Genomic DNA, 24,197 nt, shown 5'->3' with positions numbered 1-24,197 from the left:
ATGGCCTGTAGCGCAGGCTGGAATAACTTGGTCATGAATGCATGTTCCCTTCTCCTTTGGGCAACACAGGGATTTGGACGCTGCTGCTACACCCCACTTTCCAGTGCCCCCTCCTTGCCAGGTGACCATGCAGCTACTCTGCCCAGCGCCAGCTGAATGCCGAGTCCGTGGCCAGATTCACTGATGGCTGCTACAGATGTGGAGCGACTGCAAACCAGGCACAATGCGATCACGTGCGGCTGGAGGCGAGTTTGTTTGATGCTCAGCTCAGGTCCCATAGATAGAATTAATGTGCGGGGGATGGATGGATGGATGGATGGGAAGAGAGAGAGACAGAGAGAGAGGTGTGGAGCTAGATGTAGAGAGAGAAGAGAAGTGATGTGTGCAAATAGACAGGACGTGGGGAGAGAGGACAGAAGTAGTGTGTGGTGGTAATGTGGAGATAGATAGATATAAAAGTAGCATGGTGGTACATCTTATACTGCTATCTAGAGAGAGAGAGAGAGAGAGAGAAATGATATCTGTATATTGCTGTATCTATAATATTTGTCTAGATAGATAGATAGATAGATAGATAGATAGATAGATAGATAGATAGATAAAAGGCCGGGGGGGATAGATAAACATGTAGCTAGATTAGGTAGAAATAGATAAACAGACAGACAGACACAGGGACCAAAGGATAGATAGATAGATAGATAGATAGATAGATAGATAGATAGATAGATAGATAGATAGATAGATAGATAGATATAAAAGTAGCATGGTGGTACATCTTATACTACTATCTATATCTCGAGAGAGAGAGAGATGATATCGGTAGATTGCTGTATCCATAACATTGGTCTGTATATATAGGATGGATAGATAGATAGATAGATAGATAGATAGATAGATAGATAGATAGATAGATAGATAGATAGATAGATAGATAGATGTAACATGTAGGGAGACAGAGAGAGACTCCTATCCATGGAGTGGCCTCATCTCCCTGTCCCTGCCTGGCCTTTGGGGTTACCTGCTGGCTGCTCCCCTGCAAGAGGTGCTGGGAGACTGGGGTGGGGGGTCCAAAGCCGTGCCGTGCCGTGCCGTGCCCTGGAGTCGCCCAGGCCTGCTGCACCCCGGCAGGCGTGCGGGGAGCGTTCTGCGCCCTCCTCCCCCACACCGCCCCGTCGCTGTCAGGCAGAGGAGCTGTGAGCTGCCCTGTCTCACACAGTAGCTGCGAACCGCGGTGCTGTCACTCACGCTGACATTGCCAGGATAAACAGAATTAAGATCTTATCGGCAGCAGTGCAAGCGTCTCCAGTTTCACTGCTCGTCCTCAGCACGGCAGAAAGTCCTGCGTTTCCTCCCAGGACCAGCTCAGGCCCCAGAGCAGGAGCTGCCAGGCAGGTGGACGCCAGGGCTCTCGCCGCAGCCACGGGGGTAAGATGCAGGTGATGCTGCAATGCTCAAAGCAAAGCCCCGTCAAGCTGCCTCCCTCCCAAGGTGCGGGCCGCGCTCAAACCTTGGCAGCGGTGCAGCCGGCTGGGCCCAGGCCTGTTAAGTGCAACAAGACGCCCCAAAGAAGTGAACGGAGGGGACATCGTCCACAGCTCCTCCTGCCTGGATCTCTGCCATGGGAGCTCAGCTCCCCGAGCTTAGCCAGGCCTCACCCTCTGCTGAGCTGTGAAATGGATATCCATGAGGGACAGGCCAGAAACGACCAGCCCGGTTCACTGAGCGGATGAGACTGATGCCTGGCAAGGACTGTAGGACAGTCAAGGCTCCCAGCTCCTAGAGAAAAAGGTCCAGACCCTTGGACCAGACGCCCCACGCGCAAAGCCTGCACTGTCTGGTCCACAAGCCCAGCGTATGGTGGGAGGATGCCCTGAAGACACAGAGCCAGTGGCACTGGACGCTCAGCAAACCACAGGGCAAAGTCCAGGGGGCTTGTGGGCAGGGGCAGACCCAGAAAAGTGATGGTTGCAGCTGTCAGCTGAGCACATGGGAAAATGTAAAATTCATCCTCCTGCCCCCATCCCCGGGGCCGAACCGCCCCGTCCCCACCTGCCACCCCTCCAGAAACGAGCCCTCGATCGTGTTCGTCGTCCGCAAGGATTCACCCAGACTCTGGAGCATTGCACAGCAGCTGTTTGCAGTGATTGACCACCTAGCTTTCTCCTCCTCCTTCACTGAATGACCAACCCCAGTTTTAAAACACAGGAGTGTAAGAACTGCAAATGACACAATTTTGGGGGGTTGAGGGGGGGAAGGTCCATGGCTGAAATAAAAACCTTCCAGTTTTGGGAAGAGTTTCATGAACAGCTGAACCCAGGACTCAGTACAATGGTACAAAACCCACACTTAGCTCCCAGCTGGCCAATGCTTTTCATTGAAAAAATATATATATTTTAAATGTATCTTGTCCAAATTAAAGGGAAAAAAAGTGTCACTACAGCCGTCTAAATTTTTTTTTCTTTATTTTTTTTTAACTAAACAAAACAAAGAAGCCGCCCGTTGGGCTTTCATTTTGGTTTTCAGAGACCCAGAAAGTGAGCGCCGAGGTGAAAGGACACAAAAAAAGCGATGGTTTTGTTTCATCTTTCGGGTTGAAGAAAAGCGAAACCGTCCACAAAAAAAAAAACAAGCCAAAAAAACCCACGGGATTAAATAATTTTGTGGATTTATTTTTCAAGGGGAAACAAATCAGCTTTTCCCACCACCGCTGATTCACTTGGTTATCAGGAGCTCCAAGATTAGACTGATGCTAAGGATGATTTAAAAATAACCACATAAAGCCCCGAGCGTCAGGGCATGACCGAACCCCGGGCTGACTGCTTAGAAATACCACCCTCCCCTCCCGACCCCGGCCGTGCCGCTGGACCATCCCCACAGCTGTGGGTTTCTTGCTCCTTTCTCTGAAAGATGGGTCCAGCTACGGTCAGGGCCCACAGAGCTGATCCTCAGGTCCTCAGACTCAACAGATGCCCCAGGTAAGAGCTGTACAGACCCCCAGATCCCAGTACTTGGCCACAAACCCCGCTATGGATCAGGCTTCTCCACCTCCAAAGTCTCTCCCTCCCCTTAAACTGCGCTGGGAAAGGGTCTGGGAAGGGTGACGCATGCCCACGGACACCCACTCTCCTTTGAGCCCATTTTGCTTTTATTACCACGCAGTAACGCACGCTACAGCTGTTGACGACCTACGACAGGGACCGCACACGCACACACGCACAAAACAAAATAAGTTAAAATAAAAATGTGTAAAAAAAAAAAAAAAGAGGGGAAGGAAAAAAAACAAAACAAAAAAGGAAGAAACAGAAAAGGGTTGTGTACATGGAGCTTCTTGGTGGACGTTTTTATTGGATCTTATGGTTGACGGACGGCTTCCAGAGGCAGGGAAGGGCGGCTCGGCTCGTTGCCTCGGAGCGCGCAGTCTCTGGGTTGGCGTTCCCTCGTCCTCCTCTTCCTCCTCCTCCTCCGTTGTGTGGGAGCTCTCATTTCCAAAGGCCGCCCGGTGCGCTGAAGAGCTGAACCGTGTGATGAGGGAGGAACTGGGCTGTCGGCCTCTCCTTTGGGCCTGGGCACCGCGGAGGAAAGTCAGCAGTGGTCGCTTGCTTTTGTCTGTGTGAAGTCTCGAGAGTCTGGTTTTGTTCCCGTCCCGTGTTTCCCCTTCCTCCCCCTGGTTCCTCTCATTGGTTTAGTCGCCGGCAGCCTGTCCCCTGGCTAGTCATTGGAAGTGACATCAATGTCTTCCCCACTGGACTGCTTGGTGGCGATCCGCCATCTATTGATGTGATGGGAACCTTTCTTCTTCTGGTCTGACTCGGGGCCTTCCTCTTCCAGCTTCTGCCGCTTGTATTTCGTCCTTCTGTTTTGGAACCACACTTTCACCTGGGCGAGACAAAAAGAGGGGCATGGGGGAGTCAGTGGCTCAGCTCTCATGGAAATATGCTGGGGCTAAGCCTAAGCCCATCCTCCAGACCGGCTCGCTGCAGACCCTCTGCTTTCCCCAGCACTCCAGCCCACCACTGCTTCTGCCTCACACTGATGTTTGGCTTTGGTCTTAATTAACTTCCTTTCCCCCCCCGAGTCTACTGATTACCGGTGAATAAGAGGCAGGCAGCGCATTGGCAGAGCCTTTTTGGAGACTCGCCGAACATCTATCCCAGGCTACAAGTGTTCAAAACTGTGTCGTGCCTGTAAAATCAGTGTGTGGTTGCACTGTGGTAACTCACAATTCCCATCTCACTGCAAAACCTCAACGGCAGCTGGGCTGCTCTACACCGTTGTGTCAGCTACGGATACAGATATGGAATCGGCTACCCGCTGGCTGATGCGGCGGTGCCGGCAAGACCTTTGGTGTGGCTGCAGCTGTGCTGACAGGAGGTGGCTTCAGGCAACTTAGGGGGAAGTTATATGTTACACTGAGCTCTGTGTGGACACTCATGTTTTGAGTACCCTTAGCATAAGTAACGAGCTCCGTGTGGACATTCGTGTTTTAAGTGCCCTTAGTATGCTAAGGGCACTTAAAACACGAGTGTCCACACAGAGCTCGTTACTTATGCTAAGTGCCCTCTGAGTACCTCAAAGTTATGCCACTTCAGGCGAGGGTCAACTCTGGGCTGTGCTACCTAGCTTGTGTTAGGGTAACTTCAGTCTGCTCCACAGATGCAATGAGCAATTAGCAGTCCTCCAGTATCCCAGAGTGCACTGCTCCCAGCCCCCCACCCACTCCCAAGCAGGGATAAACCCCCCCCAGGTGTCCCGGCTCCTAGCCACGCCCCTGATCACCAGCCCTCTAGTGGCAAGTCAGAGCAGAACAGGCATGAAATGGTGTTTCATAGATTTCATAGACATTTGGGCTGGAAGGGACCCCAGAGGATCATCAAGTCCAGCCCCCCGCCCCATGGGCAGGAAGTCAGCAGGGATCATAGGATCCCAGCAAGATAAACATCCAAATGTGCCTTGAAGGTGTTCAAAGCCGGGGCTTGAACCTCCTCTGGTGGCAGGCTGTTCCAGACCTTGGGGGCTCAGACAGTAAAGAAGTTCTTCCTTATGTCCAGCCTGAATCGGTCGCAGCAGAGTTTGTGACCGTTTGATCTTGTCATCCCTTGGGGCGCTCTGGTGAACAGACGTTCCCCCAGATCCTGGTGAACACCCCGATAAACTTGTAGGTGGCCACCAGATCACCCCTGAGCCTGCGCTTTTCCAGGCTAAAGAGCCCCAGGGCTCTCAGCCTCTCATCATAAGGTGTGTTTTCCTGACCTCTGATCAAGCACATGGCTCTTCTCTGGACTCTCTCAAGCTTCTCCACATCCTTTTTGAATTGCAGAGCCCAAAACTGGACGCAGCACTCCAGCTGCTGCCTCACCAAGGCCGAGTACAGGGGGAGAACGACGTCCCGGGATTTGCTTGAGAAGCATCTATGGATGCAAGCCAGCGTTTTGGTCGCTTTACTAGCCGCAGCATCGCATTGCAGGCTCATGTTCATCTTGTGGTCAACCATGACCCCCAAGTCCCTTTCATCTGTAGTGCTGACCAGCGTAGCACTGCTAAGCCTATAGGGATGCTGTAGGTTTTTCATCCCAAGGTGAAGAACCTTGCATTTTTCGGTGTTGAACACCATCAGGTTTTCATCCGCCCATTTCCTGAGCCTGTCAAGATCTACCTGGATCACCCTCCTGTCCTCAGGTGTGGATGCTGTACCCCACAGTTTGGTGATGTCGGCAAACTTGGCCAGCCCGCTTCTGACACCAATGTCCACATCATTGATGAAGATGTTAAACAGTTTAGGCCCTAGGAGAGAGCCTTGAGGGACCCCACCGGTCACAGCACACCATGATAATTGACTTCCATCAACCACCACCCTCTGGGTCCTGCCGCGGAGCCAATTCCCCAGCCAGCGGATCGTGGTGAGGTCGAGGCCGCAGTTGGCCAGTTTTGCCAAGAGGTGATCATGGGAAGGCTTTTTTGAAGTCAAGATGTATGACATCAATCTCTTCCCCCTTGTCCAGGTGATAGGTCACCTGGTCATAGAAGGAAATGAGATTGGTCAAGCAAGACCTACCCGTAACCCTTTGTTAACCCTTAACATGCAACCACTCACAGCATGCGCTAACTTTAACACTGCTTAACATTCATACAGGTTTAGTCTGGTCTAAGTGTGATGTGGAAATGCACCCCTAGCCTGGTTCACGTGGCCAGGTGGTGCTGGCAGAAGGGCTCTGTGCCATGTCCCCACTGGGAGGCCCAATCAGGCCCAGTGACAGAGGGTCCATAGCGCAGACCAGCCCCGAGACGGCCGGGATGCAGGTAGCTGACCCCTGGGGCTCACCTCACCTAGCTACAGCAGTGATTCTCAACCAGGGTGACAGTGCGACACACCACTGGCCTGGGTAGGTGTGCAGACACCGACGCACGAGTTACAAGCTAGACTCAGAGCCTTCCAATAGAAATCCCCAGTATCCAAAACATCCTGCCCCGTCGGGTCTCTCTCAGGTGTCTGTGACAGAAAAATTGCTCTAGTATTTTTTTCTGCAGGCAAGAAACAGGTGAAAGTGGCCTGAGGCTAACGAGGCCGAGACACACGGAGCGAACCCAACGTGCAAACCACAGTGACGTGTCTCCACACGTGGAAGCAGCAATCACAAGATTAAAACGCTGTATTTTTCTGCAGTGAAGACAGTTGCAGCGTCTACCAGGGCACACACTAGGGTAAGCCACCAATTTGGGAACATGCCCATGGGGAGAGTCCCAACCCGCCGTCACGAGCCTGCCAACTGCTCCAAGTTATCTGAGGTTTAAAGAGCCGGTGTTGGCAAACCTGGAAGCCATGGGCACTGCGGGCTGCCGATGGCTCATGGATTGGAGGGGGTCTCTCCCCTGCCAGAATTAGGTCCTGATCGTTCGAGATCAGCAAGGCCATCTGATTGCATTTTGCCGCTATCACTAGGGCTGCAATACCCCACGGAGGGCGGGAGAACGAGAGAGAAAGCGTGAGCAGAAAAGCACCAGGCCAGAATCGCAGCGAGACCTGTTGGATTTAAGTCCCGAGCTGAGTGATGAGCTTAGGGAAACCTCCACTTGACAGGGGCAGGGGGTGGGCATCAGAAACGTGGGTAGGTCTCCCAGTGCTAGTTCTCATGCCCGTGGGTTCAGAGGCAGCCGGGAAAGCGCCAAGGGGAACAGGCAACGCAGATGGAGAAGGGATCCCGCCCAGAGCAGCCCGAGAGGCAACGAGTGGCACCGGGGTCTCTGCAGATGCAAGCTGCAAATGGAGTTTCTTGAGAACAAAACACAAGGGAGAGAGGAAACCTCTCCCAGATGCAAGTGGAGATGGACGGGACGCACACCACGTGGCCTCCTCTGTGCCTCAGTTTTCCCACCTGCAACATGGGCAGCAAGGCAAGGTACCGGCTCTGCTACCCAAGTATCCCTGGCTGCTCTTGGGAGCTCTCCGGCCCCGGGAAGCGCAGGCCCATGGGTGTAGACAAATGCCAGCCAGTGCCGGCTCACAACTGGAGTCGAACTGGCCGGTTCCTGGCTAAAGGGCTGGTGCAGCCCTGGGGGGAGCCCCTGAACCGGGCCCGGGACAGCTCGGTTGCCGCCAGATGGTGCTGCAGAGAAGCCTGGCCGGCCTCCGCAGCCTGCAGCCTCCCTCCCCTGGCTGCACAGTGCGGGGAGCCCTGGTCCTGGGGTCCCCTCCCCTCCACGCACCCAGTCGCTAAGCCTGAGGCCCTCAGCCCGGGACAGCAGCACATCTGGAAGCTGCTGCCCTCCCCCAGTGTCTCAGAAAGGCCCCCACACATCCTGTCAACAGGACAGGATGCACGTGCCTGTGCATCTAGCAACCAACAGAAGTACAAATCATCGCAGCGCCAGCTCAGGTGAGCCCTGGGCGGCTGGCAGGGGCGCACCGTGGGCACGAAGCGGTCTCGTGCCATGTAGTATGAAGCATCATCACCATCATCATCATCACTGTGCAGTTCTGTCCCCTTTGGGATGCTGGCAGCCTTCGTGGGGCACCCTCCAGCGGCTGCTGGAGGGAACAGAGCCGTCTCCTGTCGTGCAGATGCAAAGAGCTTTTATCCCAGCTCCGCTGCTCCAGGCGCTTAGGAGGGAATTAGCTGCCTGCTGCAAAGCACAAGCAAAGTTGAAAAACCACCGCCAAAGGGGAAAGAGCTGGATCCTGATCTCACGGGAGCCAAGAGCAAAAACCACCCCTGAATTCAACAGGCCCTTTGCTTCTCCACCCCAGGGTCAAGGGTGCCACACAATGTTAGCCCTGTTAGGTGTGCAAGCAGGAGCCACAAGATAAACCCGGGGTTTTCACATGGCAATCCAGAGCGTTGAAAGCACAGAGAGCTGCTGCGTGTCTCCCTGAGCTCTGCAAGAGCAGCATGGCGCTGGGATTTTTTTGAGCAAAACCTGAGAGCCGGCATTTTCCAAGGGGGGCTCGAGTCTACCAAGGGGGTGGGGGGTGCCTGAAGTCTAAAAGAAGTGGAGAGCCCCTGATGTGCACAGTGCACGTGGCGAGACAGGCCAGTCCTTAGGTGCCAAACTCCCCTGGAGGTCCAGGTACCTAAAGCTCTTTGAGGCTTGGAGGGGTTAAGCCCAGCCCTGAGGGGTGACAAATGATGCATTAAAGATGATGAGGCAAGGTCACGCCAGGACCTGTTATATTGACCTGTGGGTGTGTAACACTATTGTGTGTGTGTACCTGCATCTGTGGATGTGCACACGTAGGCCCGTGTGTGCATGCATGTGCACGTGCACACAGGCCGGGCGCTCGCGTGGTTTATTGCACTGTGCTAAGGAACGCGTTGCATCCGTCCTGCTCCTTCCGCCACGGAGGTTGACCACGGCCTTCGTACCCTGGGTCCGTGCAAACACGGCGCTGTGCCGCCCCCCCTGCAGAGCCCAGTGCGTGGATGGGAAGAGATCGCAGCCCGTGTGAACGCACGCCTGGCCCTTTCCAGGGCTCGCCCCGCTGCAGTCTGCTGAAGACATCCGTCTGGCACCATCCGTCTGTCCTGCTGCAGCCCGGCCCTGCACGGCTTAGGGCACCTGCCTGGCTCGGAGGAGCGAAGCGCGTGACTATTCTGCCACTGCCTCCTCACAGGCCCTTGGGAGAGTCACTTAGCCTGCACAGAGCACCGGCGGCCCCTGAGCCTGGGAGCTGGCCAGACATGATGGGCAGGGGACCATCGAGGCAGCCAAAGCTGTTTCCCATCTGCAGCACTCCTGGTTTTAGCAGCACGGAGCCCTCCACGTCTCCGGCTCCCTTGCTCAGGCTGGACCCAGCCGCGCACGTCAGGCAGGATCCAGCTTTTTGCTCACAGGGTCTGGCTTGACCGCGGCCCCTGGGTCTCATCCAGGCGTTGCAAACACCTTCACTCCGGCCACCCCAGCCCCCGAGCAATCTGGTCCCACCCGAGGGCCGGGTCCCAGGGATCGGCGCGGAGCTGGGTGGGTGACAAGCCAGGACCGGGCTCTCCAATGTCTCCAAGGGATTTAGGCTCCAGGAGGTTTCGGAGACAAAGTGCGGGAGATTCGGCTGGTGTGAACAGAGCTTGAATTATTTGGGCAGTGTGAACAGGACGGTCCCTTTCCCCAGTTAGCAGAGGTGGGGTAGATACGGATACTCTTAATGGAAGAGGGGAGAGAGGCAGAGGGAGACTGGGACGGTCCACACCGCTGTATTTCACAGCTGGACGGGCCCAAGGGAAGTCAAGCAGTGCCCTGAAGTCAAGGCCTTGACAGCTCATGGGGGGAAGGTCTCTGGGGTGCCGTCTCCCCGGTCTCTCTTCGGTGCCCAATTCCCTGCATAAATGACGGCTGATTTTTCTCTCTCCAGTGCCCTGTCCTGTGCCCGTGGCTGCGGGGTTTGAGCTCCTCCAGAGCCACGTGCTCGGCCCCCCGAGAGGAAGGCAGGGGCTACTGTCCACGCTGTGCAGAAGGCAACTCGTTACCCTGGGAGTCGGGGGCTTGATTCGAACTCGGCTCCCCTCCCGCTGGCTGCAAAGCTGCTGCCCCCAGCGCCAAGTGGAGTGAGACGCCGGGCAGCTTTATTTCAGTCTCCGGCATCAGCAGCCGTGACGCCCAGGGAGCAGCGCGGACGTGTGTCCCCGTGCACAAAGGGCTGGAAGTCTTCATCGCAGACTCTCCCGGGGCCACGCAGCACCTCGCACAGCAGGGCCCAACGCTGCTTTCTAGCATAGTATGGACTAAACAGAGAGGGATTTAGGCGCAGGACCAGGCACCCAAGGAGGCCGCACGTGGGCAGGCCACATGCAGGTGGAGATGGACGAGACATACACCACGTGGCCTCCTCTGTGCTTCCCTGTCTATATGTGCATGCGCTACTGCACATTAATGGGGGTGTGCGGACCAACTTGGGACTCAGGTTAATTCCCAGTCAACGGACACACACCATGTTAATGCGCATTAGCGCAACTACACGTTTGCTAATTTGATTTAGCTCTTCACGCATAATTTTGATACCCACTTTATGAAGGTATCAAATTTAGGCTTAAATAGCCTTAAATTGCCATTTTTAAGGTGCATTAAGGGTGCACCTGTGTAGACATGCATCCTTAAGGTGCCTTAAATTAGGCTAATGCACATTAAATGCGCATGTGTAGACACACCCAGTGGGCTGCGGGCCCCTCATACCACCTTTGAATTCGATTCACGGTACAAGCCTGGACATCCAGTGCTCCCAGTCTGTCCCACCACGGGCACCATTCATTTCCACTGGAAAGCAAGCGTTGGGGCCAAGGGACGCAGCGAGAGACACTCAGGTGATATGCGGGTGGCCACTGGCCATCACCACGGGAGCGACAGGCAGCCAACGGGGACCAGCCTCTTGTGACACCGGAAAGTGAGTTACACGCTTGTCTCGTGGGGCAGCCGGTGCTCCTGCTGGGCCCGCACACCCGCACAGCTCTCAGCCCATTTTACAGCAGAGACGTGGAGGCCCATGGGCCCCGTCACACCAGAGCGCTTCTGGGACCGAATGCCTTTATAATGTGGAAAGCAAAATGTTCCCATTAGCCTCTGGCACTTGGACTGGGCCATGAGAGCAACAAAACAAAGTCAATGGCAAGGCCTGATGGCCATCATCTGCCTCCGAGCTGCTTGCTCCCTTGGCCGGCACAATGTCACTCCATGCGGGATGATGTCCGACAGGGCCCCTGACGCCGACAGGGTCTGTGCACCTCGCAGCCACGTGCGCACAAACCCTCCCAGGCAGGAGGGAAACACTCACTGAGAGCGGGGCCTGGCAAAGGTGCCCGAACCTGAACTCGGGTCTTTCCAAGCTCCAGCAGGTTTGCAACCCACCGCCCAACCCTTTCTCTTCCCACAGCCGCCTGCCCCCGCTGCCATCCAGAGCGCCACGGGCTACTGCTCTCTTCTGCCCAAAGTTTATGAAGAGGTGGAAAAGTGATGGAGGAGGAGAAAAACGTCCAACGCCAGCAATGTCTAGAGCGAAGAAAAGGTCCCGTCTAGTCTGGAGGTACAGGGGAGGACCCGGGTGGGTTGCAAAGTGAAGCACACCCCCAGCGTGACCCTCACACTGTGACCCTCTTAACTCCATGAGCCCCAACCCAGTCAGCTGGGCTGAAGGTGCCCCTGGAAAACCAACAGCACCCCGGGGTGCAGGACACCAGGATGCTGATTCAGTTTGGGGCCTGGTTCCTGCCCAGCGATCCTGAATCAATGCCCCGAGCGAGCGCTTTCCAGCTGGCATCTTTCCCCAGGGAAATCAGAGTCCCGAGGTCCTTGTGATCCCTGAAGATCCCATGATCTGTTCACACAGGACCAGGGGTGATCTGGCCGGATCCCGGTTTTCTGCTCCCCGTTATATTTTAGCAGCATTTGGATACAACACAAATTTGCTTCCTGGCTTGCTTTGTGTGCTTTGGCACTTGGCTATTTTCCACGCCACCGCTGGCTGCAGTTCTGCTGCGGGCAAAATCATTCCCGTCCCCGGTTTCTAAAGCAATATCGAACCCCCCGCTTGGAAATACCCAAGTCATTTCTCCTCTGCATACGGATGTTTTATGGCAGTGGGAGATAGTGTGAAAACTGCTCGTTGGCTTCCTTTGTAAAAACCCGATGTATAGCGAGACTTGCGCTGAACAACCACCGAGGCTTTCCTATAGCCTTAATCTCAGAGTGTTTATAGAAGATGCATACATGCATGATTATGGGGCTCTCGAACTGTACAGGGAGGTGAGGCCAGGTAAGCACAAACTATTTAAAATGAAAAAACATTATCCCCAATTTACAGACAAGGAAACTGAGGCACAGAGCAATTAAGAGTTTGCATAGAAATCAGATTCAGGTCTGTATCCTCTCCTGAAAACCAGCCTCAGCAGCAGCTCTCCAGGTGCTAAATAGCACCTCCGTCTGAAGGGGATTCAGGTTAGAGAAATCCATTTTGGCACCACAACTGCCTGGAAAATGAAGACTGCTTTGCCCAGGCAAACCCTGCCGTCGGGCCACTATCACGTCGGTGACAGTGGCTCCCAGGAACAAAAAGAGCATCTATGAGATGATATGGAATAATTTGTCCCTTATGAAACCCATCCCGGTCGCAAATAGAAATCAGTTCAGATCTTCAAGCACGTGGTTTTACTCCTTCCTCCCAAAAAAGAACGACCTCTGAGCATTAGCCATTGCAGTGCTTGGATTAAAAATCAACCCCACATTTGCAGGTTCAGCTGCAGGAAAGGCAGCTTTTTTCCCATAATGTAAATCAATAACTACAGATAAAGACCTGGCCTTACACAATCCCTGGAGCAGGCTCCCCAAAAGGTGGGGGGGTCTCCATCCTTGGAGGTGTTGAAGACCCAGGTAGACAAAGCCTTGGCTGGGATGATGGAGTTGGGGCTGGTCCTGCTTGGAGCAGGGGGTTACACTCGATGTGACCTCCTGAATCCCTTCCCACCCTCCTTGTCTGTGACACTATGACACTGTCCTCCGGAGACCCTAGGACCAAGGGCAGGACCCACGGGGTTAAATGCTCTAAAAATTCAGAAATTAAAACTACTGAAAACCATGCTGATGTGCTATTTTTACGGCGTGTCCCAAAATGCCACCTGTGCAAAAGCCAAGACTGTCAGGCCCTGATTACAAGCAACTCCACATATAAATAAAGTGGAATTGTTACGGTTCTTTTGGAGGATTAAAAACGTTGACTTCGAATCGCAGCAGCGCAGTATTACAAGGCCGGATATTCTCCATCCAGCCCCTCTCACGACGGTCTTGGCTTCTGCGACATCTCCAGGCCACGCGTCCTGCGGCCCATTCACACGCAGAGCAAAAAGGTCTGTCTTCTTATCGGTTTTCAGCCCGTGCCTTTCCGATCCGGTGAACGTGCCTTGCTCTCGGGCCAGGAGACAGAAGGCGGAAAAACTCGCGCCGTGTCTCCTCTCGTTTCGGTCGCTCCAAGGGGAGCAGTTTTGCTTGCAATTCTCAAGCAGCGCGACCAGGCTGCCTGATGTTACAATGAAAACCAGAAAGAAACTCAAAAATCCCCCCCAAAACAGTAGAAAAATCTGGACTGCTGGTAGTTTAAACCTGAAGCCATTCCTCCTGCACCACTCATCCACGGGGCCAAATGGGTTTGGAGAAGAGGAGGCGGAGAAGAGGTCTTCTCCCCTGATGCCAACCCTGCTCTATGGCACGTGGTGGAAGCCGGTACCGTTAACGATGAAAGCACTGGGGTCAACGCTACCGATCGTCATGCATTGCCCATCCATTGCTCGCGGCGCAGGAGGGGTGTCGAACAAACCCCTGCACCCAGCGGACTTCTCTCCATTCCCATCATTGCCCGACTTCGAGTGCTAATCCTAACTCTACGCCAGCCTGGCAACAGATGCTTAATGAAACTCTTCATTTCCCCTGGTTTCGCCCTATTCTCCTTCTAACAGACGACAGCCCTGGTCAGCCCGTTCTCCGCCTGTCCCGTACCTCTCTGCCCATGCAAAACGAGCAGGTGTGGGTGAAACGGGAATAAATCATACATGTCCACACTGGTTGAGCAGCATTTTTCCCCTCGTCCTCAGCACAGCAGTACCCAGGGTCTAACACTCGGTCCCTGCTTCGTGAAATCTCACCCGTCTTTATTAGCTTGCAGGAAGCGACGCCTGCGACAGTCCCGGCGGTCTGGGAATCAACCGCGGTCAATGTAAGGGGTTCATTACTGTGGCTGCCAGATACAGGGAGAGCTTGTGGGTCTCAAGCTACCAGACCACATAACGCTACGAGCGCCTTTGAAGCAGTGTCTTGAAACCAGAACGAAGGTCTCATGGGAAAGACGAACAAATAATCGACAAGGTGACTAAATAATGGTTCTCAATATATGCAACCAAGCCAGAGGTTGCCTTTGGCTGAGTTCACGGCCAAACGCAAGCTCGTGGTCTCCATCCTACAAATAAACTCCTCAAGCTTTACTCTTCGAACACAAGCACCGCTCACCGGTACGGCAACAACGCAGGAGAATACTGCACGAAGGCTGCAACGGGAAACGCGCGGGCATGAGGACGTGAAGGGGGCAGGAGGCATTACGGTCAGGGAAGGAACTGGGAAACTCCAGCGCCTTCCTACCCGGCAAATCCACTCCCTCTGCATTTCTGAAATGAAGCTGTTGCTAAAATAAAGACTTTGCTCCTTTTTACTCCTGGTGCATGTGTAAACCACCGCCACGGCTGCAGAGAGGCCCTTGGTTTCCCACCAGCTCACGGGGGGAGACAAGTTGCTCCCCAGATCCCAGGCTATATTCCTGGGGAGAGTGCAGAAGTCAGGCTGTCACCGGAGAAAACGACGTGGAGCCACCGAGACGGAAAAGAAAGAACGAAACCTGCAATATTTTTCCAAGGGAATCATTTTCCAGAGCCTTATTTCCACGGGAATTATGCTCTCGACCTGACACTTGTAAAAGCAAGAAAGTCACCCAGATTCAGGGCACGGTAACCAAGAGCACGCCTGAGCTCGAAGTTTCTCAGAGGAGTGCTGACTCACTCCCGCTGTCGACATGCCATTGTTGATACTGGTGCTATTCTCTTTAAACGCACGCCGGATTTAGAAGGATTTCAAGAGCAATGCAGATAGCGCAGGCCAGGTTTGCCACGCGGCTACGTGAGAGTCAGTCTGGGAATCGCAACTTTACCGGCCCCAATTTTTAAGTGCCACGCTGCCGTCCGCATGACTCCCGACTCGGGCTCACGCCACAATCCCTTCCCTGAGTGCCGGGCAAGTGTTTTCTCAACTTTGCTACATGATTTCATAGACATAAATCAACCCATGAGAACGCGCGCTTTCGTCTCCGTGTCCACCGCTTGCCCGTCACAGTGAGCGTCTATGTGAGACAGGAAGGACCTGCTTGTGCCCGACACACCAGGGACAGCGAGACGGGACCTTGCATCTCCTAATGGAAATCGTGCCCCTTGTGTCCAAAACCTACTCCCAACGTCCAGGCCCAACTCTTTGTCCCGAGCCTCATGTGACGCCGACATCCACTGTCACCGGTGGGACTGAGAGCGAGTCCAGCCGCAGCTCTCCGTCCCTCGCCTTCGCAGCCAGCCAGACCCAAAGCCAGTGCAAAGAAGGAAGAAGAGCAGACATTTTCTCCCCCGACGTCATGCATCTCACTCCAGCTTCCTAGCACGTAGCACATGTGTGCTGGGAACCCACGCGCCCCGTGTACTCCCCCTCCGACCATTTTACAGACAGGGAAACTGAGGCATGCCTTACCCAAGGTTTCCAAAGCAGGTTTGCGCTCGAGAGTGCCTGGCTCCCAGGCCTGTACTCAACTCACTTCCACTACAAGCAGTCGTTCCCCCCCACCGGCCTATTCCCCCCAGCAAAGAGCTGCAGGCTTCGTGGGTTGTGGGTCACACCGTTCCTCCTGCTGGAGGTGGGGAAAAAATTTTCCCCTGCAGAGAAAAGTGGGGTCAGGCCCTAAACCACAGCTCGGGGGGGACAGGCTCCCCCCACCCCAACTCTCGGGAGCACCGCATCTCCCTCGACAAAACGGCTCGCACGCGGCCGCCCAGAGGGACCCCCTCCATCACACCCGTCCCCTGAGATGCCCACTGGGGGGAAAGTGGAGGAGCTGCTTTCATCGGGGGTAGCGTGGAGCACCCCCTGCAAAGCGGAGATGTGCAAAGTGGAGTTGGCCGAGTTGTGCGTGCATCCGCCACGCACGCAGCCGTCCACACCCCCGCCGGCCTGCACACCAAGCCACAGCCCCTCCTGGCTGCACCAACACGTGCAGCACGCTACACGCCCAGCAAACCCCCTCCACGAAGTGACAGACGCCACGCGCGCGCACGCTCGCATCAGTGCCATGTGAACCGCATCCGCTCCTACACACGTGGACACAGATACCGCACCAAAAGGACCGGGTGTCCAGCAAAACCCCACAGCCCCACTTGCACAGACTGACGCACACAGCGCACAAACTGCGCAGACACTACCATTCAAACCCGCAACCGTGCCCACGCACACCGACGCGGGCACAGCGCACTAGCAACACAGACACCCAGCACCAAGGTCTCTCACACACACTCACATCAAGCTCCCTTCTCCATATGCACACACACACAAACCATGCACACACACCTCAACATGGCAGACAAAACCGCAATCCTTCCTGCGCACATCCAAACATACGCCGCCATGTAATCCTGCACACACCTTGGCATCGGCACAAACCCACAACTGCACGCAGCTGTGAGCAGATGTGTTGTGCTTGGTCTGGCGACGTGACGTGTGTTCCTGTCCTCACCTCCAGGCCTGTACCTAGGCTCCTGGCAGCCCCGGGCAAACTTAGTATCGAGCCCCCCCTTCACCAGAGATAATGCTAATAATAATTGGACAACGGGGAAAAATTACCGTTTTCGGGTCCTCTTTCTGTCTAGGCCCCGGTTCGCCCATGCCTGTGTCCGGCTCTGCTCCCCTCAGGGTGTCCGGCCCAGGTTTGTTATCCATTAACTCAGTTAAATGGGAGCAAACAGCCCTACGCTACACCCCCTGCTCCGAGGACACCCCTGGATATTGTGCCCAGCCTTTGCTGAGCTGGGACCCAAAGGGAAGGGAAGGGACAAGGATTTCCTCGAGCCCCTCAACCTTCCTGGGGGCCTGCTCCAGATGTGGCCTGCCATTCCAGCTGTGCCCAACTCCAGGTGCATCTCTGCAGCTGCCTGTCCCGAGGAGGAGAGGAGACAGCTGCCAACAAGCGTCCCAGAAAGGGTCTTGGTGGGGACCGGAGGTGGGAGCCTTCGCGTCTCTCTTCCCTTGGGCTGGTTGAGGCCCCGGACTCGAGCTGCTGAACGCGGCGAGGGGGGAGGGCTCGTCGAGGCAATTAGCACTTCCCTCATCTGAAATAAAATGTGTGCACGCGCGCTTCTATATGGGGCTGCGCGTTTCTCACACGTGCAAAAGTGCGTGCCTTTTATATAAGAGGGATGTGTGGGTGGGGTATTACATATAAAATGGTGCCCGCGTCTTCCATAGGAGGCAGCACGTATATCGGATACGAGGCGAGGACGGTCCGCGGTGTCACCGCGTCTCGGATGGGAAGCGTGTGCGTGCACAGCGGACTCCGGGCGTGTGCACGCATGACATCCGTACAACCCAGACCGTAGTAATACATGAAATGGTGTGTGCGTGTGTAACGTGTGTGTGTGTGTATGTGTGCAGTATGATGTAGCTAGAGTTTTTAATTCCTATTTTTAGAAGAGTTGGTCGCCTTCCCTGAGCAGCGCAGGCCTTTGGCTGCTCGTCAGTAATTCGATGCCCGTTCACACAATACTAGACAGATTTCACGTCCTGAGTTTGTCTCCCTCTCCGAGCAAGCCAGGACTTTCTTTCCCCAGCCCGTGCACGACCAGATACAGATTTCAAACAACCACAAAGCTACATGGGGTAGGGGACGGGGTGGGGGGAGCCTGCCTCTGGTTCAGAAACTCTGCGTTCTCCTTGGAAACGGCACCGATTCTGCATTTGGGACCCCAACTCCTTCGCCGTCCCCTTATTGGGGCTAGTGGCACCCTCCTCCTCCTGACTCGGGTGGGACGGCTGGCGGAGCGAGGTGCTGCCGAGTACAACAAAAGGGATCGCAAGCCGCCCCTTCCCGCCGCAGGGTTTTCTCGGGGGGGGGGAGGGAAGTCTCTCCCCCCAAACCTCTCTGACCCGAGCTCATCCAGGATGATGAATAATCCCTTGCTAAAAAGCTACACAACGTTTCCACCGGCTTTCGAGAACTAAAAATACATGTGACGGCTGAATCCAGTCTCGAGCGCAAGACAAATTTCTCTCTCTGTGTCTGTCTGTAAACAAGCCCAGGCTCCCAGATCCAGAGATACGGGGCTTTCAATTTTCTGAACAAATTGCAATTAGGCCAGGGGCAATACAGGACAATCCCAAAGACTCTTTGAACCCTCTGGGCAATATTTTACTGATACTGCTTTCCAAACTAATTGGCTTTTTTCTTTTCATTACCCTCTCGGAGTTTTTCTTAAAGCCGGCTGCCGACATGAATAATGACAGGAGGCACACAGCGGCACGTATGACGGCAACCACGGCAAAGAACGGCTTTCTCCCGGCCAAGTTTTGACCTCTCTCACAGGCTTTAGGACAAAGGCATTTGAACCGATCGGTCCCGGTTTATACGCTTATCTTTTTTTTTTCTAATATACAATATCTATATTTTCTTATATATAAGATAAGAAATAAATATAGCGAATATACAGAATAAAAGTCAAGAATTACAAAAGGCTCTGTGCAGAACCAAACTACTAATTTAGTGAAGCGCGAGTTTGGACACAGATCTGAATATTGCTGCTCCGTCTCATTGATATCGATATCTATGTCTGCTGCTTGCAGCAATATTCCTGTTCTTCTCCTTTAGTAATGCCGCCAAAACGTTTTGTGACAACTTTTTGCCGACGAATCCTCCCAAGAACCAGCGTGTGCAGATACATGGCTGGGCTCAGCCCCGTGCAAATTTTATATAGAAGTGCACAATAACACAGGTTTGCACAGGATTTAGTAGTATTCCAGAAAAAGGGGGGGATGCACACATGGGAAATTAAAATCTCTGCAGTTACATTGGACCGGAGAACAAAACCGAAAGGATATGGACGTGCCCGAGTCAGGGAATAAATCAGCCTCTCTCCCCAACAGCCTCAGCGAGAAACTTTTCCTATCAACAGATTATTCCATAATTGTGCATTACGGGCAGTTTAGCACCTTCCCTGCAGCACCGAGCAGCGGTCACCGTTTCAGAGGGAATATCGTCTGATACAGTCTGCATATTTACTTGTGGGTATTTTATCTCTCTGCTGCATATTTTTTTTCACCCACATTGAATCCTGCATTCTTGCCGTATTTCTTTTCTTAACACCAGAAGGCAAATTGCCTTGAAACAATCTTCTCTAAAACTGGCAAGTTGAAATCAAAATAAATCTCTATTGCCTTTTCGCACACAGCCAATTTGGGGGGACGTTTCTTTGCATCGGCCTGGACGGCAAAAAAAAAAAAAAAATGATAAAAACGTGTTTGCAGAAAAACTACCGTTCGGTTCCAGCCGTGCCACGGGAAACGGATGAATGCGACAGCGTCTGCAGGCAGCGGGGTTTTAGCAATGCAGATTGTCATTAGCATGGCATTCGTTATAAAAATAATGGAGACGGCATCAATAATAATCCGTGGACTAGGATTGCATTTGCTGGGGATTTTGGGGAGGGGAAAAACGTCTTTGCAAATATTTTTACCCGTCCCCCCCCCTGGCTGAGACTCCAGCAGTCAATATAAAAGATAATGCTAATAAAAGCCCACCTTGTAACAGAAACATTATTCTGTTCTTCCTATTAAAAAAGATGACTGTTAATCCCTGTGCTGAGAGCTAGCGGCTGCGTGCTCCTTGCACTCCCTAGGCAGTTCCCGAGCACACGGGATGGGATTTTACAAAATGCACACACCGTTCCCCGTCTCGCCTCGCTAGGAAAGCGACAATGCTCCTTTCCCCAGGGCTCCTCCAAAGTCCCACAACCTCTTGCTTCTCCCCGCCATGGTCCAAACGCCTCCTGACAATCCAAGCCCCTTCACCGACCTGGGTTTTCCACCCCCCCGAGCTCCCAGCAGAAAAGCGGCGTGCCTTTTGGCAGCGTGGACCCTGCCCTACAGCTGTGCCTGCCACGACGCTCGCCGTGGAGCCAGACAAAGAGTTGGGGGGCCACGGACACAGTGAAAAAAAAAGGAGCAAGCCTGGATGGGGAGGTGGCTGGACGGACAGCCCGAGAAGCGGTGCAGGCCCTCCCTGCCCCGGCCGCGCTTACCTGGGTCTCGGAGAGGCTAAGGCTGCTGGCCAGCTGCTTGCGCTCGGCTCCCACCACGTAGTGGTTCTTCTCGAAGGCTCGCTCTAGCCGCAGCAGCTGCGACGGGGAGAAGGCCGTCCGGATCCGCTTGGGCTTCCTGGCGAAGGGGCCGTGCAGTAGCAAGCTCTCCTGGGACACCTCGCTCCCTGCAGACAGAAACCCGGGGTCAGGGCTGGGCCTGGCTGAGGCCTAGCTGGGGGCGATGTCTGCCCCCACTCCAGCCCCCTCCGGGCCCTGAGCTTCTGGAGGGGGGGAAGGAAGGAGACCGAGGCAGGTGGAGGGGGGTCAGGATCGGGCCCCGGGGAAGCAACCTCCCATGCACCCCCTGGGCGCTGCTCCCTGCCCTGTAATTAAAGCCCTGTGACACTGCACTTATTGCTGCCCATAAATCACACCAGGTCCCTTTGAAGCAGGCCTGAGCTCTGCCCCTGGCCCCGGGGGTCAGGCGGAGGTGCTATGGGGCTGGTGCAGGGGCTGGAGGGGAGCCCCCCAGGCAGAGCCCAGGACCCCTCCTGCCCCTCCACCCTGCAGCAATCAAGAGCTGCACGAGCCAGGGGAGATAACCTAATCCGCGCTCGGCTCCCGCACAAAGCCGCCTCGGAGGCTGCCCCGCGCCGCCAGCATTGCATCGCTCGCCCGGGACCGACGGGGCGGACCGGGCCGCGGGTTGCTGCAGCTGGGGGTCGAGAGCGGCGAGAAGTGTGTGTGCACACGTGTGTGTGCGCGCACGTGCGTTTCTATGGGCGGGGGGGGGCAGTGTGTGCGCGTGTTTCTGCAGGGGTGCGGTGCGGTGCGGATGCGCGCGTGTTTGCACAGCGGGGTGCGCGTTTAGCGTCGTCTCGGTGCAGGCACGTCCTGCGCTGATGCACACGCACGGCGCGAGTGTGCCCGCGGACCCCCTCCCTCCTCGCTGCGGGGTCCGTGCGCGGATGCACGCGGCGTGCTCTGCGTGTGCGCGTGTCCCGCGGCGCGTGTGCAAGCGGGGCAGAAGCGAGCGGGATGCGGCGGCGCGGCGTGTAACCGGGATCGCCCCGGCACACGCGTGCGTGCATTTAGACACACAGCTGTATGCACGCGGACACCACGATATTGTGTATATATTTATACACACGCGACGGTATTTTGTGTATATTTGCACACACGTCTATATGCACACGCACCACGGTATGGTGGTGCAAACCGTACGTATCGTACGCATCTTACAGACGTTTAAACACACACAACGATATGGTGTGTATTTTTGCACACACATCCAGACGCACACGCACCACGGTATCGTGTGTATTTATACATGTGTGCAAACACACTCACAACGGTATTGTGTGTGTATATTTATACACACACACACACATGCAAATCAAGGTATTGTCTATATAGTTATACGGACGTACAAAACACACACACACCGCTATTGTGTGTATATTTACACATACGTGTATATGCACACACACCACGGTACTGTGTGTATTTACAGATGTGTATTTATACATGTGTACAAACACACTCACAACGGCATTGCGTGCATTTACAGATACGTATTTATACATGTGTATAAACACACTCACAACGGTATTGTGTGTATATTTCCACCTCCATCTATATGCACACACACCACGGTACTGTGTGCATTTACAGATGTGTATTTATACGTGTGTATAAACACACTCACAACGGTATTGTGTGCATTTACACATATGTATCAACACACAACGGTATTGTGTGTATATTTATACACACCTTTATATGCACACGCACCACGGTATCCTGTGTATTTATACATGTGCACACACACACACACAACGATATTGTGTGTATTTATACATATGTGCACACACACACACAACGATATTGTGTGTATATATTTTTACATATATATGCACACACACGTCCTGGGACTGTGGGGATTTAGACGTATGTACAAAACACACTCACCAGGATATTGTGTGCATATTCCTACATACATATATATGCACACACACCGGGGTATTGTGTGCATTTATACATATGTACGTACACACACCGCGGTGCGGGGCGGAGATTTATACACACGTACACGTGGATAAAGTGTGCGTCTAGTTTAGTGCTAGGAGTCCTGGCAGAGACACGACTCTTTACCGCGCACACGTCCACACACGAATAGTTTTTCCCACGCGGCCCGAAGAATTGCCCACCTCTCTGGACCTTCAGCTCTTGCCTTAAACCCTGAAACGGAGACCCGCACCCCGCCTCAGCGTCCCGCATCCCCGGGCGGCCTCCGCACCACCCCGCGCCTTTCTCTTTTCCATTTCATCCGAGAGAACTGGACGTGACACACACGTACACACACACACACACACACACACACTTGATCCTGGGTGTACAGTTAAGTGCTTAGATGCCTGGAAGAAATGACCAGAAATGTTTGCAGCCGGTACAGACATCATTCTCCATCGGGCACGCACGCACACGTATACATTTACACCCCCACCTCCCCCCCCAGGACAAAGTGTGGGTGTAATTAAATGTATGCAGTGAAGTGTTTAGATACCTACGAAATCATCAGCAATGTTTCCAACCGGTGCGGACCTCATTCTCCATCGGGCACACACATTTACACACACGCACCAGGACAAAGTGTGGGTGTCGTTAAGCAATGTGCAATGAAGCGCTCAGATCCCCGGAAGAAATCATCAGCAATATTTCCCAGCCGGTGCAGACACCATTCCCCGTGGGGCACACGCACGCCCAGGGGCCCACTTCCCAGGACACCCCCGTCTCGGGTCGGACCCCTGTGCCCAGGATCGGGGCCCCGGGCTCAGCCCCATCTCCGGGCAGACCCGCTCCCACCCCGGGAGCCCGCGGGATCCTCAACCGGGGAGAAAACCAAGCTGCATCCGAGGGAGAAAGCAGCGGGGCGGGCGGGGGGCAGAGTTAAGGGCACTGACCTTGGAAGCGGTGTCCGAAGAAGCGGTTGCGCAGCACCCAGGGGTAGAAGGCGAGCGGGTCGCGGGGCTGCGAGCCCAGGAAGGCGGGCGGCGGCGGCGGCACCAGCGGGTGCGGGTGCGGGTGCGGGGCCACGGGCAGCGCGGGGTGCGCCACGGCCTCGGGGAAGACGAGCTCGGGGGCGCCGTAGAGGGCGCGGCCGGCACCGGGCAGCCCGTGCGCCAGGGCCTCGGCGGGGCTGGGGTAGCCCAGGGCGGCGGGGCGCAGGGGCTCCTCGCCCGCCAGCTGCGTGTCCTTGCCCACCAGCGCCTCGATGCTGAAGCAGCGCTTGGCGGCCGGCGGGAACATGGCTGGGCGCGGGCTGCTCCGCGGCTGCGGGCGGGCGGGAGGAGGGCGGGCGCAGGGAGCCGCCCCCCACCCACCCACCCACCTCCGCCCCGGGCCGGGACCCCGGGCGCGGGCTGAGCCGGCTGCGCTGCGCCCCGGCCCGGCCCCGGCCCCTAGTGCGCTCCACGTCCAGGCTGGAGCGCTACAAATACGGCCGGCACCTGGCGGAGCGCTTCTGATTGGCCCGACTCACCTGCCCGGAGGTTGGGGGGGGCGGGGGGGGCGGGGATCGCCACGAAAAGCCGGACTGGAGCCGCGGAGGAGGCACCCCACCACCCACCATCACCCCACCACCCACCACCACCCCGCCCCGGGATGGGGCTCGGCGCAGAGCCCGCGCGTGGGGGCACGGACGGGCAGACACACGCAGAGAGGGGCGGGCAGAGACACCGAGCCGTGCCTGGGACGTGTGTGTGTGTGTGTGTGTGTGTGTGGACGCGCAGGCCGGGCTCCGCGTTTTGCAGCTCCAGCCCGGGGAGGGGCCGCGCTGCCCCGGCACAAAGCGGCGCAAAG

General features: G+C 55.1%; 1 protein-coding gene across 1 annotated transcript; it reads right to left on the bottom strand.

Moving 5' to 3' along the window:
- Positions 1-2,445: 2,445 nt before the first annotated feature.
- EMX1 (empty spiracles homeobox 1) lies at positions 2,446-23,718 on the bottom strand. Its single transcript, XM_006261299.4, has 3 exons — positions 23,300-23,718; positions 20,337-20,521; positions 2,446-3,876 (listed from the first exon to the last, which is right to left on the bottom strand). Exons 1-3 carry the CDS (start codon positions 23,643-23,645, stop codon positions 3,709-3,711), a joined length of 699 nt encoding a protein of 232 aa, XP_006261361.1. The 5' UTR covers positions 23,646-23,718; the 3' UTR covers positions 2,446-3,708.
- Positions 23,719-24,197: the final 479 nt, after the last annotated feature.

The sequence above is a fragment of the Alligator mississippiensis genome, chromosome 2 (assembly GCF_030867095.1).
Source record: "Alligator mississippiensis isolate rAllMis1 chromosome 2, rAllMis1, whole genome shotgun sequence".
NCBI classification, from domain to species: domain Eukaryota; kingdom Metazoa; phylum Chordata; order Crocodylia; family Alligatoridae; genus Alligator; species Alligator mississippiensis.
The sequence above is the reverse complement of the archived record's forward strand: the minus strand, read 5'-3'. Positions and strand labels throughout refer to the sequence as shown.

Bases quoted from the DNA above. Each gene is read 5' to 3' on its own strand.
- EMX1 (XM_006261299.4), bottom strand. From the start codon at position 23,645: ATGTTCCCGCCGGCCGCCAAGCGCTGCTTCAGCATCGAGGCGCTGGTG. The intron at 20,522-23,299 runs GTCAGTGCCCTT...TTCTGTCTGCAG, and splicing joins CTTCGGACACCGCTTCCAAG to GGAGCGAGGTGTCCCAGGAG. The intron at 3,877-20,336 runs GTAAGCGCGGCC...TGTCTCGCCCAG, and splicing joins TTAGCCTCTCCGAGACCCAG to GTGAAAGTGTGGTTCCAAAA.